Below are 14,553 nucleotides of genomic sequence, written 5' to 3'. Positions count from 1 at the left end.
GATCATATGCAATCAACCATGTGCGATTCAACGGCTATATTAGCATGATTAGAGTACCCAGCCTTTCACTGTTACTACATATTACGAATACATTTGTTCATATTATCTTCCTAATTAGTATCTTATCATTATATATACAGCTGCAACAGTTAATTGATTAATCGATTAGTAATCGACTACCAGTCGATTAATCGTTTCAAGTAGTTTTTATGAAAAATAAAGTCTAAATGCTCTCATTTCAGCCTCTTAAATGTGAATATTTTCTGTTTATGGACAAAAACAAAACATCATCTTGGGGTTTGTGAAACATGATCGACATTTTATGACATTTTATGGACTAAACAACTAATCGATTAATCGAGAAAATAATTGGCAGATTTATCGATAATGAAAATAAACGTTAGTTGCAGCCCTTATTATATATTAATTTGTAAACTCACATTTTATCCTATCTGTATATATATTTTATCATTATTATTATTATTATTGTTGTTTTGTTGTTTTTTTACTTACTCGGCTACTTTATTTTTGCTACTACGGCGCTTCCCGGCAAACGTTTATCTTTCCCACGATTATACTTGTAACAATGGTTCTGGTGTCAATGAAACATGTTGAATCTTGAAAAAAATGGTTATTGTGTTGCTATTCCGTCCAGATACATTCTGTCCATCGAGTCAGATGAAGAGATTGAGGAGTACGTGGGAGACCTCCTGCAGGGCACGGACGGGAGAAAGGGGGAGTTTATAGACGAGCTCCTGAGCAGGTGGAGGAAGACTCAAATACATTCCGCAGACACCGGAAGTAGTTTCCTTTTCAAAGAATCCGTTCCATCAGGTAGGGCCAATGAATGCCTTTTAGTGCACTGCATCTTGACTTAGATTGTATGGAAATCGTCCTATGAGTTGTAAAAAACCTAGTTATCAACAGTATTTGTTGAAGGTAATTTGCTCTCCTTTCTTAGATTCTGACCTGAGTAAAGATGCACAGAAGAAGTCCAAACGCAAGGGCCGTAACAAACAGGAATTGATGATTGTGAGCCAAACAGAACCGGAGCCAGAGGCCGTCAAAACCCCCATTGATTTGATGAGGGTGAGTACATGTGGGCCTAAACATTTGTTCTCTTCATAATTACTTTATGAATGTAATATGTAACGACATAACGACACATGAAGCTCACTTGTAGGTTATCCTTTACATTCTTATTGTTTTTAATTCCTCTTGCCCTGTCTCCTACTTTCTCAGGCCCAAGAAAACAGTTGTACTTCTTCGACAAAGAAGAAAAGTAAGTTTGTCAGTCTCTATAATAAAGAGGGGCAGGACAGGCTTACTGTCTTACTCCCCGGTCGACATGCCTGCGAGTGCCTTGCTCAAAAGCACAGGCTCATCAACAACTGCATCAGCTGTGGTCGCATTGTGTGCGAGCAGGAGGGCTCAGGACCATGCCTCTTTTGTGGAACCCTGGTATGCATCTACTTGTAATCCAAAAAGTTTTCCTTTGCCAGTTTGGTTTTCTTTACTCACTGTTTTCGTATTTTTATTTTTCTGATTCAGGTCTGCACAAGAGAGGAGCAGGAGATCCTGCAACGGGATTCCAACAAAAGCCAGAAACTCAGAAAGAAGCTCATGGGTGGTGAGAGTCCAAACTATGCAGAATTGTTTCATACTAAAATCTATGAAATAATAACAACAGATTTCCTTTTTAATGGTGACAGACGGTGGAGAACGAGATTTTCTCCCACACCAAGAGGCCAAGATGAAGGCTGGCCTGGAGAAGGCTCTGCAACACAAGGACAAACTGCTGGAATATGACAAGAACAGGTATCAGAAAACACACAGTCGAGAAAAGAGCTTCTCAAGAGTGGATAGGTTATCTTCATCATAACATCAACCACTCACTGACTCTTCATTTACGGTCCCCTTCAACCGCAGTGTCCGGAGAACTCAAGTTCTAGACGACGAGTCTGACTACTTTGCCACGGAATCCAATCAGTGGTTGTCACCTGGCGAGCGGGAAAAGCTGAGGAAGAAGGAAGAGGAGCTCAGAGAACTCCGCCATGCCTCTCGCAAGGACAGGAAGATCACGTTGGACTTTGCTGGCAGACAAGTGCTTGACGAAGGAAGCAACCTTGACGAGTACTACAACAAGTGAGACGACCTGACGACATTTGAATCAAGGCCACAAAGGCAGATTTAAATTGTGTTGTCATAAACTCCCTCTCCTTTTGTGTTTTTTTTCCCCAATCATTTACAGGTTGGATGAGACCCTCAAGGCTATGAACAATGACAATATGTCAAAATCACCAAAGTATTCTGAAAGACAAGGTGGAAGGCAGACCCTCGGAGAGCTGGTCAACCCCAACATAACTCAGTCTGCACCAGAGGTATGTGCTCTGTTGATCACTGGCATGTTGATGTCTGAATGCTGTTGCTAGTCTGTGTTCTTGATGTTTTATTTATTTATTTTTATTTATTATTTTTATGAATTGACTAAGCTGTGGAAGTGAATTGCCCCTAGGGGATTTATAAAGTTGCTAAACCTGTAAAGGGTTTAGCAATGGTGTCACCTTGTGGTACATTTCTAACACTGCAGATCAAAATATTTTGACTTTAGGTCCATTATAAAACTGAACCGGAAAATCATTAAAATGGGTTTAAATCACATTGATACTTATGGTATCGCTGAAAGCTGTTTCACTTAGTTTGCATGGTATTTTGTTTATTCCCATCATGAAAGTTGTGCAGACGGTATCCATGCTGCTGGTTGTGCCTGCGATAATGATACTTGTGATTTACTTTGTAGTGGGTCAATGTTGGAAGCAGTGAAAAGAGCAGAAGAAACACGGAGAAGGGAAAGAGTCTGGCTGTGGACAAGGGAGGAGATGGACGTAACCGCCTGAGACTTCAAGACAAAGAGCTGCAAGAGATGGCTGACGGAGGCTGGTGCCTCAGCATGCATCAACCTTGGGCCTCGCTGCTGGTCAAAGGAATCAAAAAGTAAGGAGTAAAGAAAAATCAGAATGAGCTTTGAAGTTTAACAAACTTGTAGTACTATGTACTAAGGTGTGTGTGTGTGTGTGTGTGTGTGTGTGTGTGTGTGTAGGGTAGAGGGGCGAACCTGGTACACATCACACCGTGGTCGTCTTTGGATTGCTGCTGCAGCCAAGAAGCCCACTCCTCAGGAGGTCGCTGAAGTGGAAGCCATGTATCGCCACCTCTACAAGAAAGGTATACATACTGTACATGGATCAGTTGGAAGTGATTTGTTTCTAGCTGCTAAAATTGAAGTGTAAAAACCTCTGCTACAAAAATATGATGCCGATAGTTTTTCTTGTTGGTCGATCTTTGATTGTGCTTGTTCTCTGTGCAGAGCCCAGGTTTCCTAAGGACTACCCCACCAGCTGCCTGTTGGGTGTCGTACACATGAGCGACTGCCTGCCTCAGGAGCAGTTCAAAGAACAGGTCAGCAAAACATCAGACTTTTACCAGTTACGAGTTGAATACCAGGACCAATATTCACACTACTACGACTCACTTAAACCACAAAACAAAGATGAGATGTGGGCGGCGATTAAGGTTTGGAACCAGGTCATAGCACCGTAGCAAATGACAAAAACATCATGTGTTTTAGGACAGCATGTCATAATTGTCTTTAATAGGTGTAGGGGAAAGTGATAGACAGAAAGACCTGAGTAAAAGTATGAACTGATGCCACACAAAAACCATGGTGATGCTTTGCAATGTTACTTTTGTTTGCTCAGGTGACTTGGAGGACCTTTATTTACTGCTGAACGTCAGGCTGATGTTGCTTATTGATCCAAGTGCAGCTAGTTAAAACAAAACGGGCACCAATGTGTGATTTTTTTTTTTTTCATCTTTCTTTCCTTTGAGACTGAAAACATAAAAGAAAACACCTGATTTATATAAAAGTACTAGACTGTGTTTCATAAATTACTGTTTAGTCTAAAGTGTGTAGAGGCAACAAAAACATCATCATGGAAATTTCATGAATTTTTTTTAACAACTTAATTATTCACCGGATGGAAATGCTCTTGTTTATTATGGATTCCAATTCAATTTTTGCTCAGACGAGATTGAAATCTTGACAACTTCATATGTTCGTTGGGAGGCCGTGATTTAATTACAGAATTTCTCTTTGTACATATTGGAAATTGTACAAAAGAGAAACTGAATGTATTTCAGATGCACATTGTGCCCTTTGTGTAAAATCCTTGCAATATCATCTCTCTCCAGCAGAGGTCAGACTGCACCTTTTCACCAGCAACTCCCTGCCAGCCAAAAGTATTTCCCACTAGAGGCAGTATTTGCCACAGGAAAATTCTGCAGTGAAACACTGACACATCCAAACCCCTTAATATACCTCCCACCAGAGAAAATGGTTGTACATGTATACACAGACACAAATATCAATGGCATCAGCATCTTACATTCATAGCAACAAAAAAGGCTTACAGCTCAGAGAACACGAACAGCAAAAATAACCCTCTGATTATTATTAACAGAGCAACATAATGTACTGCAGCTTCCTATGATTGTCAGTTCATGAACACTTCAAGTGAAATCCTCCCTCAACCAAAGTGTTACGAGGACTCCGGGTGGACTTTGAATTATCCGATGTGGAAAAGTGTGGAGTTGCTGCATTGGCAGTTTGGTCAGCACTGCCTTTCTGTGCTCATAAACTGTTTATTTGAGCGTTTACACCCAAATTACTCTGATTGATTGCAGATTTACCAAGTAAAAACTGGGAAATACACCCAACTCCCCATTAAGTCATCATGTGCATATACAGAGTCGCTGTCAGTGGAACATTTAAGCTTAATTACGTTGCCGTCCTCGTCTTGGCAGATTTGCCTCTAGCTTTGGGAGGGACTCCACTGTTAGATGTCCATTGGTCTCATACATTTACAGTATATATTATGTGTGTTTGTTAGTATGAGAGCTGAAAGAGTAGTTTATTAATTGAATAGTCAATCGCCAGAAAATGAATCAGCAACTCTGGGCTGAAACAAGAAATTTGAAGATGTGATTTTGAGCTCTGGGAAACTGTGACGGGCATTTTTTATGTTAATTTTTTGTAAATACTCCAACCACTTTTACCAATTAATCACAAAAAATTGCCAGCTCATTTCTTTCTTGGGTGTAAAATAATTTAAAAACATCAACTCAAATATGAACAAGTTGATTTGTAGGTGTTTACTTTTTGAATAGTATGGTTGTGATGTACTATAAAATGGCTAATTGATATTTCAGAAAAATATTTACTCTGCTTTTCTCACATCGGTCAGAGTAAAATCTCTAAGCAAATACACACCATCAGATCATATAATGGAAGCTACGCTCTGTTATTTTTTAATGTATTGTGTTAACATCTACATGTCTCGTCATAGTCTGCAGTGAATCAGTGTAAGTGGAGAAATGTGTAAAATGCCACTCATTGTACAAACATGCCCTAACCATGCAAAGCTACCAGCCCTCATATGCATGTAGACACACGCTCGTACGCACACCGTCTCTGATGGGATTCTGAAACAGATCACATTTGGAAAAATGCACATGTCCTCGGTTCCAATTCAAACAACAGAGCCATGGAAAAAAAAAAGCAATGATCCCTTTTTAGGGTGTAGTACTCGTGTTTCCATGGATCTCTGCTCCTGCATTTAAGATATTTGTCTTTCTGCACAAATACACTTCTCTTATTTCTCTGTGTTTTTGTGGGTGGGGGGAATCTATTTAAAAAAAAAAAAAAGGTGTGCTGCTACATGGTTTGCATTCTGACTGCTGGGACCCGTAAATTTAAGGGCTTTCCCCTTTTGTACCCTGTCCTCATTCTCTCCACCACCGCTCATTCCACCCAGGGCTGTAAAATCATGTTTGCAGGCAGTGTGACTGCCCTTTCATCCTGTGAAAGGTTGTGTGTGTATGTGTGCGCGCGCATGTGTGTGTGTGTGCGTGTGTGCGTGACCACTTGCACAGAGCAGCCATAAATAACACCCCCACCCCACACAAGGCCCCTTAGAAAGAAAGAAAGAAAGGGAGATGTAGAAAATAGTGGAGCAACCAGAGAAGAACTACGGTACAAAAGGGTCTAATGATGGTGCTGAGCTGTTGGTTTCTGCCTATACCAGTCACCATTTTAGAAGGAAAAAAAAGCAGTGACTGTTGACCGTTAAGCATTTTAGCATTTCCAGCCTGCTTCCCTTTAATTTCAGTAAAGGAGTGCATGTTGTGTTAGTAGCACACAGCTGAGCTGCTGGGCTGGGTGAGTGGGTGAGGTGTAGGATTTACTGTCCTGTGCTGGCAGCTGTGGGTGGTTAAAGGGGGGATGGTGAAGGACAGACAGCCATTATTCTTCACGCTCTTCTAAATCTGCCCCCAGTGATGTATGAAATATTTAGAGAAAGTGGAATGTGGGTAGATCAGGAGAGCACAAGATAAACAGTGTGAACCTCGAAAATGCCCCCAAATGTAGTAAACACTCGAAATGTCACGGATCCGTTGTGGTGGCAGCCGCTCTCCTGTCGGGGCGCTGTTGTACAAAGCAGCAGCAGCAGAAGCCCTGATACCCTGCTGGCAGACTGTGCAGGAAGACCACCCCAGGCAGAGCAGGAATTCCATCTGCTTGACTTGGACCAATTCATTCTCTCATTAGAAACTGACTGGTGTATTGATCCATTCTCCCCCATAATCTCTCACTACTCCCAACTCCCCAGCATCCCCTTGCTGCTGATAATTGGCCAGCCATTATGATCTGTGCTCTACCCCCCCCCCCCCCCCCCCCCCCCCCCCCCATGTTCACTCAGCAATGGGTGGAGAGATACACCTGACCTGTCTGCAGCTGAGGGCAGCTGAGGGGGGGGGGGGGTTGGGACAAAGATAGGTACATTGATTTGAAAATTGCTTAATGTTTTTGCTGTAAGAGGCAGAGTGAGACAGTTTTAAAAAGGATGGGCACAGAGCTCCAGTCAAACCAGGGCAGTGCAGTATTTTAAAATGACTGCATTACTGTCTCTTTGCATTTTAACATTTACCTCTACATGCACACACCCATCCTCAGCATTTCATACCGGTTCCACAAGCACAAGCAAAAGGCACATCACACGCTGCACAGATCTGGGATCTCACCATCAACGTGCTCCTGCGGTGAAAAAATTGAACGGATCAATCCTCACTCTTAATAAGGGTATGATTTCTTACTCTGCTCCTCAGACCATTTCAGCAGCTGCAGAGCTGCATGAATAAAAGGCAGAAAAGGGTCTAATCTATTGAGGCTGCATGGCGAGAGCAAATCCAGTGACTGTTCAGTGCCATATTGATTTTTCTATATGAAATGACTGTGAGGGCAAGAGGGGGCTTTGTTTCTGTGTTTGCGATCTTTACGTCCATTATCTAATCACAGAGCCATATGAATTTCCCGATGATGAAATGTTGGCATTGTAATGCAATCTGTAAGTTTCACCATTCAAAGGATTTTGAACAGTAATATCGTCTGTGGTATCTCCTGTTTCGCAGATAAGCATGTTTTATTAAGCTGGGGGTCTGTTGAAGGCTGATATACAGCAGGTCCCCTGGCACGTATGTACATCAGATACACACATACTTCAGACATGCTTTGTACCGGATGGTTTATTGCAGTTGCTCCCAACTGGTGCAGACTCGGGTTTCACATTTCTCCTTAGTCATTTTGTCACGGTTCTGCTCACAGGAGGCTAAACGAACATCAATTCAGCTTTGTTGCACAAAATGAAAACAGAGAAGGCATTTGCAGTAGAATAGAAGACATTTTCGACTTGTCATAATGGGGGAAAAAAGCGCACAGATAAAAGGTGATGAATGAGTTGTAGATACTTCAGTTTCAGGGTCCTGGCATGTTGCACGCTGGCTCACTGTCACAATGTCATGGCATACTGGAACACTAGAGTGGAGCAGTTCATGTTATTAACATCTGTAACACCTGTGCTTCTCTTGCTATGACAAGTCAAAATGTCTACTGTGAAAACTCATATCAAGGCTTGAATGCCAATGACACTAAAAGCACTGCACTAGCAGTTAGAAGTTATTGAAAGGAGAGCAATTTTTTTTACTACATGAACATATTACATCAGTACAATAAAACAATTTCTCTGCTGAAAAGGGGAAAAGGAAAATGATGAAATCATAATACAAAAGATTAGAAGAGTAGGATGCCCCAATAATGTCTACATTTTTTAAAACTTCAGATTCTTTCATGCGGTCATTTCTTTTGGCATTTGCCTTCTATATACCTAATAAATATTTAACGGTATTGTCTGCATATATGCATGGTTTGAAGGCCTCTATATATTTCATTATCTGCATCAGAACATAGAACATTAGATTCCTGACGAGCACACATGAAAGTAGTGGACCTGGAATCGATCCCTGAGGAACACCAGTGAAATACGGCAATTTGCAGAAATCCAAAAAGTACAAACAAAAACATTACAACAACATGTTTCAAATTATATCATCTGCATGAATATCAATCCGCCCTTTTCAGTAATCTTTGCGTCAGTGCTCATTGGCCAAGAGCAAATCTGTAACTATTCCCTTTTACCGTCCAGTCCAAGCCTATTAAGTTGTTTACATTACAGCTTGAAGCCTTTTTTAAAACTGTATACCCAATTCCATTCTAGCACTATATATATATATATATATATATATATATATATATATATATATATATATATAATACACTTTAAGCATGGCAGATAAATGAAACCATAGACTTATGCCACATCACATAGCTGTGACCAGAGCCACTTATCTGTTAAAAGAAGTGCGGGTTTCTGTGGAATTCCATTTTGTGTGTAAGCTCTAAGCTCTCCCTCTGACCTCCAGAGTGGAGCTCCTGTGCTTGTTAGGCCGGCTGGAAGCTCGGACTGATGCCTGCGTTTCCTTGTGTGGTAATGTGATATTTATATGCTGAAAGCCTTCCTGCCAGCATGCCACACACACACACACACACACACACACACACACACACACACACACACACACACACACACACACACACACACACACACACACACACACACACACACCCTCTCCCTCTCTCTCTCACAGGATACATTGGATGCATTCCAAAGGAAGGGAAGTCAGGCAATGCTATTTTTCTTCACCCTCTCTCTCACTGTTACATTGTGTGAATCCTTAGCAGTGGCTGCCTCCCCCCCCCCCCCTTCCTCCTCCATTCCATCTTCATATTTTTCCACACTTTCTCTCAGTATGTTTTCAGGTCAGGGCCGTGAAGTTGTATGCAGGTGCGGACGATTCAGTTTATGCTCAGTGAACAGACGTGCACGCTTACAGGCAATTGTTCGTCGCTCTCACTTGCTTTCTATCTCTTTCTGCACAATCCAGTCACACACTAACCAGTCACATTCCTCCCCTTCCTCCCTTTTCCCTTGCCGGGCAGTTTGCCATGGCAGAGAGGTCAGACATCATGTGATTCTGCAGTGGTGTGTAGAATCCATTCAGCCCAGGGTCCCCAGGCACTGGATGACAACCAACCAAACCTCAGTCACAGGTTTTTCAACAGCATGAAAAATACATAGAACCATCTGCCAGACTTCAAATGGTCTGCTACACTCTTTAGAATGCTGTCCTCAGACCACTTCATTGAATGTCACACAGTTTTCTATCCCCCCCCTTTATTATCGCCACCTCTCCCTTCCTATTTATTTTGCTCATTTAATAGGAGTTGTTCCTTCTCTCTGAATGCTGATCACAGGAATTTGGAGCGACGATAAAGGCAGCATGAGATACATTTTTAGAGAGCTTCCTTTGATGGAGAGAAAGACGGCAGTATTGATGAAAATAAGTCGGAATCAAAGAGAGGCAACCAAATGCCGAAGCTGTATGAAGTGTTAGGCTGAATGCTAAACGGTATCAAATTCATCTTATCTTTTCTTTAAAAGTGATGTGATGTATTATTGTTCTTCTGAATCAGACCTCTTCAACTCGTGATTTATTTCTAAGCTGTAAGAGAATTTTTTCCCCCCTCTTTTCTGGGTTGGAAAAATGTAGTCAAAGCCTTTATGTAGTCATTACGCCAGCACAATCCTTTAGCACATAAACAGAAAACCCTGCAGGGGTAATATTAGTGTTGAGTAATCTCATTGAGTGGAACAGAATAGGAATGACTAGATATGAAACCTACCGAGGCAATCAGTTCTTGTTTTGTAACTGCCTGCATTCAAAATAAGACGGTTTTGTTTTCTCAATAGACAAACTCATTGGTGTTCAGTCATTGAGACGAATATATTTTTCAAATTTTAGCAGGTCTAATGATATTGTGTTCAAGCTTTAAACAATACATGTTGAGTGGCGGAAACTTGAGTAAACCCGTAACTGGTCACAATGTATTTAATAAAAGAACTAATGCTGATTCACAAGAGAAAGAAATTTACCTGCGCCACGAATACTCATTTGATGTGAGTTGATCTTTGTCTGATGCGTTTTAGTGAAATGTAGATTTTATTTATTTTGGAGCTTTAAACGTTTTTATATTTACTGGGTCTTTAGCCAGAGGAATACTTGCTGTGTTCAATGCATGTTACCTGGAGTGTCCCACTAGAGGGCGCGGCACAGAACTCAGGCCGCACAGAACTATCGGATTTGCATTCTGTGAATAAAAAAACATGGCCACAAGGAAGGTGGTTAGCCTATGGTCACTTCTGAGATTACGTTACCAAAAAAGCGTTCGCGGTGCCATGGAAGATGATACGTGAGGCCCTTAAATCAACGACCCCATGACAGTGTTTAGTATTTGCCCCTACACTGCCCCTAACGTTAATGTGCGTATTGCATTTTTTGGGTGCATCGCGTTAATGTCTGAAGCCAACAAATAAACTAACCATACGCAGGGTACGCTAGGCAGGCATGATGCGTATATACCCTTAGGCCTCACACATTCCTACCTAGCTGTGTATGGAATGTCCTTGTCGCATTGCATTTTGAGCAAACCATAATAGTGTTTTTTTGAGATTGCTAGCTCATTAAAATCGTGCACACATCATATATGGAAGAAATAAATAAAAACCTTCCGAATAATGCTAAATGTACTAAGGGCGGGTAGTAAAGAGAATGAATCGAATAATAGTCAATGGACATCACAGAATCTTTGAGTCTTTACAGCTGTGTAAAGAGAGTCTGTTATTGTTTTTAGCTATTGAGGTTTTCCAATAGGTATGTTTGTAATTCTGTCAGTGTGGTTTTGCAGACAACCCCTACGTCTTGACATATGTAACTGGAACAGCTTTTTTTGTGTTTTATTTTATGGAACAGTGTTCCGGTGCTCAGTTTGTGCTCGCTTTGAAATGAAGACCCTGGCTGTGGCGAACAGTGTCTACATAAAACAAGACCTCTGTGGATTCTAACGTTGTGATCTATTTGGTGCCTTGCCACAGGGAAACTCTAGGCCCCCACGTTAATGAAGCATAGAATCAATATGTTTGACATTCATCTCCCATCTCCACATCTGGTGTTTGTTGTTGATGCCCCAAAATGGCTCCTCATGAGGCCGCCGCCTCTGCCAGTTTTCTGCTCTGGAATGGGGAAATGAATGAAGGTTATGTGGTGTAGTCAGTAAGTACTCTGCTCAAAACCAGTGGGCGACCGCGTTTCCCTGCTATGATTATATCAGGAACACGAAAATGCTCTCAATTTAATCACTTTTCTTTGTGCCTGTTCCCGTCCAAATGTGAGAGCAGGCATTACTTCAGTCATTACGCCTGAGCTCATTATGTGCATTTTTTTGCCAACATTCCCCAGGCATGCCTATGCAGTTGCTTTATGTGACACACGCCCTGTGTGTTCATTTGAGTAGAGATCTTTATCCAGCCAAGCCCAACCCAGCAGCAGCATTACTGCAAGTATCTCTCTTAGAGAGGGCGAGCCAGAGAGACAGGGAGCAAGAGACTCTCTGCCACTGCAGGGTCAGAGATTACAAACTCAATTGTACTCTGCTGGGTGACATGTCGGCTCAGCAACTTCCTGCTAGCGACATCAGAGAGGAGGAGAGTGCGCAGACAGAGGGGAGGCGAAGGAGACTGTCCATGCCCCCAGTGCCATTAATCTTTCTCCCCTTGTGTGCAGCAAACTAAAAAAATATGTTTATGCTTGCACTTAAAGCCAATGAGTCTGACTTAAAAGAAAGGATAAAATACATTACAAAATACAACTTGACAATGAATTTGAAATATGTATATTTAATAATTATTCTCTCCAATGTAATTTTAGTGCTTCCTGATATTTACTTTATTTAATAGACCTTGTCAGTCATGTTTGTTAGGGTAAATATTTTTGTCATTTCATCTGTCTTATTGTCTACCTTATACCGTTTTGTTTCCATCTTCACTAAATGCTCCCACATAATAGTTTATGTAAAATCTTGTCTCGCACAGGTCATTTTCAAGGTCAGACTCACAATCATATTGAAGGAAAATGAAACTAAGATAAGCGACCACATCTGTCTAGCCCTTAGAATTTTAGATGGTCACAGATCTGCTCAAATCGTCAGATGGTTTAATAAAAATAATTTTTTGAAGTGCCCATTAATTGGAGAACTTACAGAATTAATTTCCGTTTCATGTAACTGGCAGCAGAACAGAAGAAAGAAGAAAGATGCCACCTAGGTTGTGCCAGCACTTGTCTTGGGCATCAATTGTTAGTTATTTGAAGATTGCCAGTGCATTTAAAGATGGTTTGCCCAGTCTGTTCACCCGATATGCCTGACTTGAAAACTGATGAGAAACATTGGCAAGAGAGAACCAGATTGATTCATCATCTATAACTAAATTTCAGTTTAAAAAAAGGATTCATTTGAACATTAAATGACATGGAGTTAGTGCTGTTTGTCTTAATGGATGAGCTGTGTTGGTTTCACTCAGTAAACGTCTTAATTCCACAACACAGGGAATTGTGTGTTGATACGAGCTGCTCTCTGTTTTAATGAGGAGTATGATCATTATTTTCAATGAGGCTCCAGTGATATGCAAAGTGGGAGACAGGGACTTAACAGTCTGGCCCACATAGCACCAGATACCTGTGTGCGTGATCAAGCAAGAATTAACGTCAAATATGACACTCTCTTTTTTTTCCCTTTGAGCAATGTCGTCTCGCTGCAGCGTCTTTGCCTTCATGCCCAGCTCTTTTGGGTCAGCTTTCAACTTCAGAGCTGAGGGGTGTTGAGGTGAAACTACAAAAAGTGTCGGACCAATTTATCTTACCTGAGAGTGGATCATTTGAAAAGCAGCTCACTCTTTACTCAGAGTAAGGATGAAATAAAATGTACAAACCTGCCTTTGAGTCACAATAAAACACTCAACCTTAATAAAGGATTGTTTAACTGCATTTAAAACCTCATCAATAATAAAGTGAAAATATTGTATCATTGCTCCAAATGGCTCAATTCAGGTTAACAAAATCACGTCTATTGGAAATAATGTCATTATGTCAATAATGTCAATAATGAGAAAGCGTTTTTTCAGTTCAGTTGTTTTCAGACACGAACTCCAGAAGATCTCAGAAAAAATGGGTCCAAACATTGTCTGGAGGTTGCCCTTTTCACAACCGACGAACGCAGCAGTCTTTTTGTTTACAGTCATCAACACGCCCAGTCACTCGCTGTGAATTTTCTGCAGATTTTCTTTCTGTATTCTCACATTCTTGGACATTTTCAGGACATTTTATTACGTAACTGGCAGGCAACACTCTCACAATTGCCTTCTCACATAAAGTCCCTCTGGAAAATTCATGCATTAGATAATCGTTGTTTACCTAACCACTTAAAAAAAAGAAAATTACCTTACAATGTTTTATCAACTTTAACAGATAAATTAAACACTTTTCTAACCAAGTTGCAAAAAAGTATCCACCTCAGGCGTATAAAGCTGTACACTGTGTCTGTGAAGATTGTACTAGATTCAACTGAATTTGATTTAAATCCTTGACAGATGAGCTTTATGTTAGATATATTTTAACGTTAATTGTTAACATTAATGTAAATGCATAAGCGTATACATATATTTGATACAAAATGCGACTGAACCATTAAAATATTGGCGCCATTAACATGGGTATTGAAAATCAATTGGGAATTTGCTGTCATACTCTCTTAGCTGCCAGCTTCAGCTCAGCTTCTTTCTGCTGCCTTCGCCATATGTCATGAAATTTTCTTGGAGCACACAGTGCACAAGCTTTTTTTGCCATGGTCCACTGAGCAAAAATGCCATCAATTGCTTTTGCAGGCTCAGTGTGCAATGTAGTGTATTGATTTACATGCAGCACGATTTCCTTGCCTCTCAAATTCCTGGCGGTCAGTGTAGCAAGACTACGATTCAGCATAATTTCTTGAATAATGCTGGCACTTCACATATCTTTAAATTGTACATTAAAAATAACATGCGTTTTAAAGCCAATGACCTGTATCCTTGATTTTACCATGGATGAGTATGTCCTTCTTTTCTTTAAAAATCATACATTTAAATTGACTTTTTGTGAGCTATTTTTGAGTTT

General features: G+C 40.8%; 1 protein-coding gene across 2 annotated transcripts in view; it reads left to right on the top strand.

The window, feature by feature from the left end:
• The window catches only part of trip4 (thyroid hormone receptor interactor 4), a 65,104-nt gene that overhangs the window by 982 nt on the left and 49,569 nt on the right, over nt 1-14,553 (top strand). For both annotated transcript variants that reach the window (XM_035628703.2, XM_047331639.1), the window contains exons 2-11: nt 656-834; nt 962-1,089; nt 1,243-1,461; nt 1,552-1,630; nt 1,713-1,818; nt 1,930-2,145; nt 2,252-2,381; nt 2,801-2,994; nt 3,101-3,225; nt 3,368-3,459. In XM_035628703.2, the coding sequence (XP_035484596.1) occupies nt 656-834; nt 962-1,089; nt 1,243-1,461; nt 1,552-1,630; nt 1,713-1,818; nt 1,930-2,145; nt 2,252-2,381; nt 2,801-2,994; nt 3,101-3,225; nt 3,368-3,459 (1,468 nt within the window). The remainder of the gene's footprint in view (nt 1-655; nt 835-961; nt 1,090-1,242; nt 1,462-1,551; nt 1,631-1,712; nt 1,819-1,929; nt 2,146-2,251; nt 2,382-2,800; nt 2,995-3,100; nt 3,226-3,367; nt 3,460-14,553) is intronic.

The sequence above is a fragment of the Scophthalmus maximus genome, chromosome 4, assembly GCF_022379125.1.
Source record: "Scophthalmus maximus strain ysfricsl-2021 chromosome 4, ASM2237912v1, whole genome shotgun sequence".
Lineage (NCBI taxonomy): Eukaryota > Metazoa > Chordata > Actinopteri > Pleuronectiformes > Scophthalmidae > Scophthalmus > Scophthalmus maximus.
The sequence above is the reverse complement of the archived record's forward strand: the minus strand, read 5'-3'. Positions and strand labels throughout refer to the sequence as shown.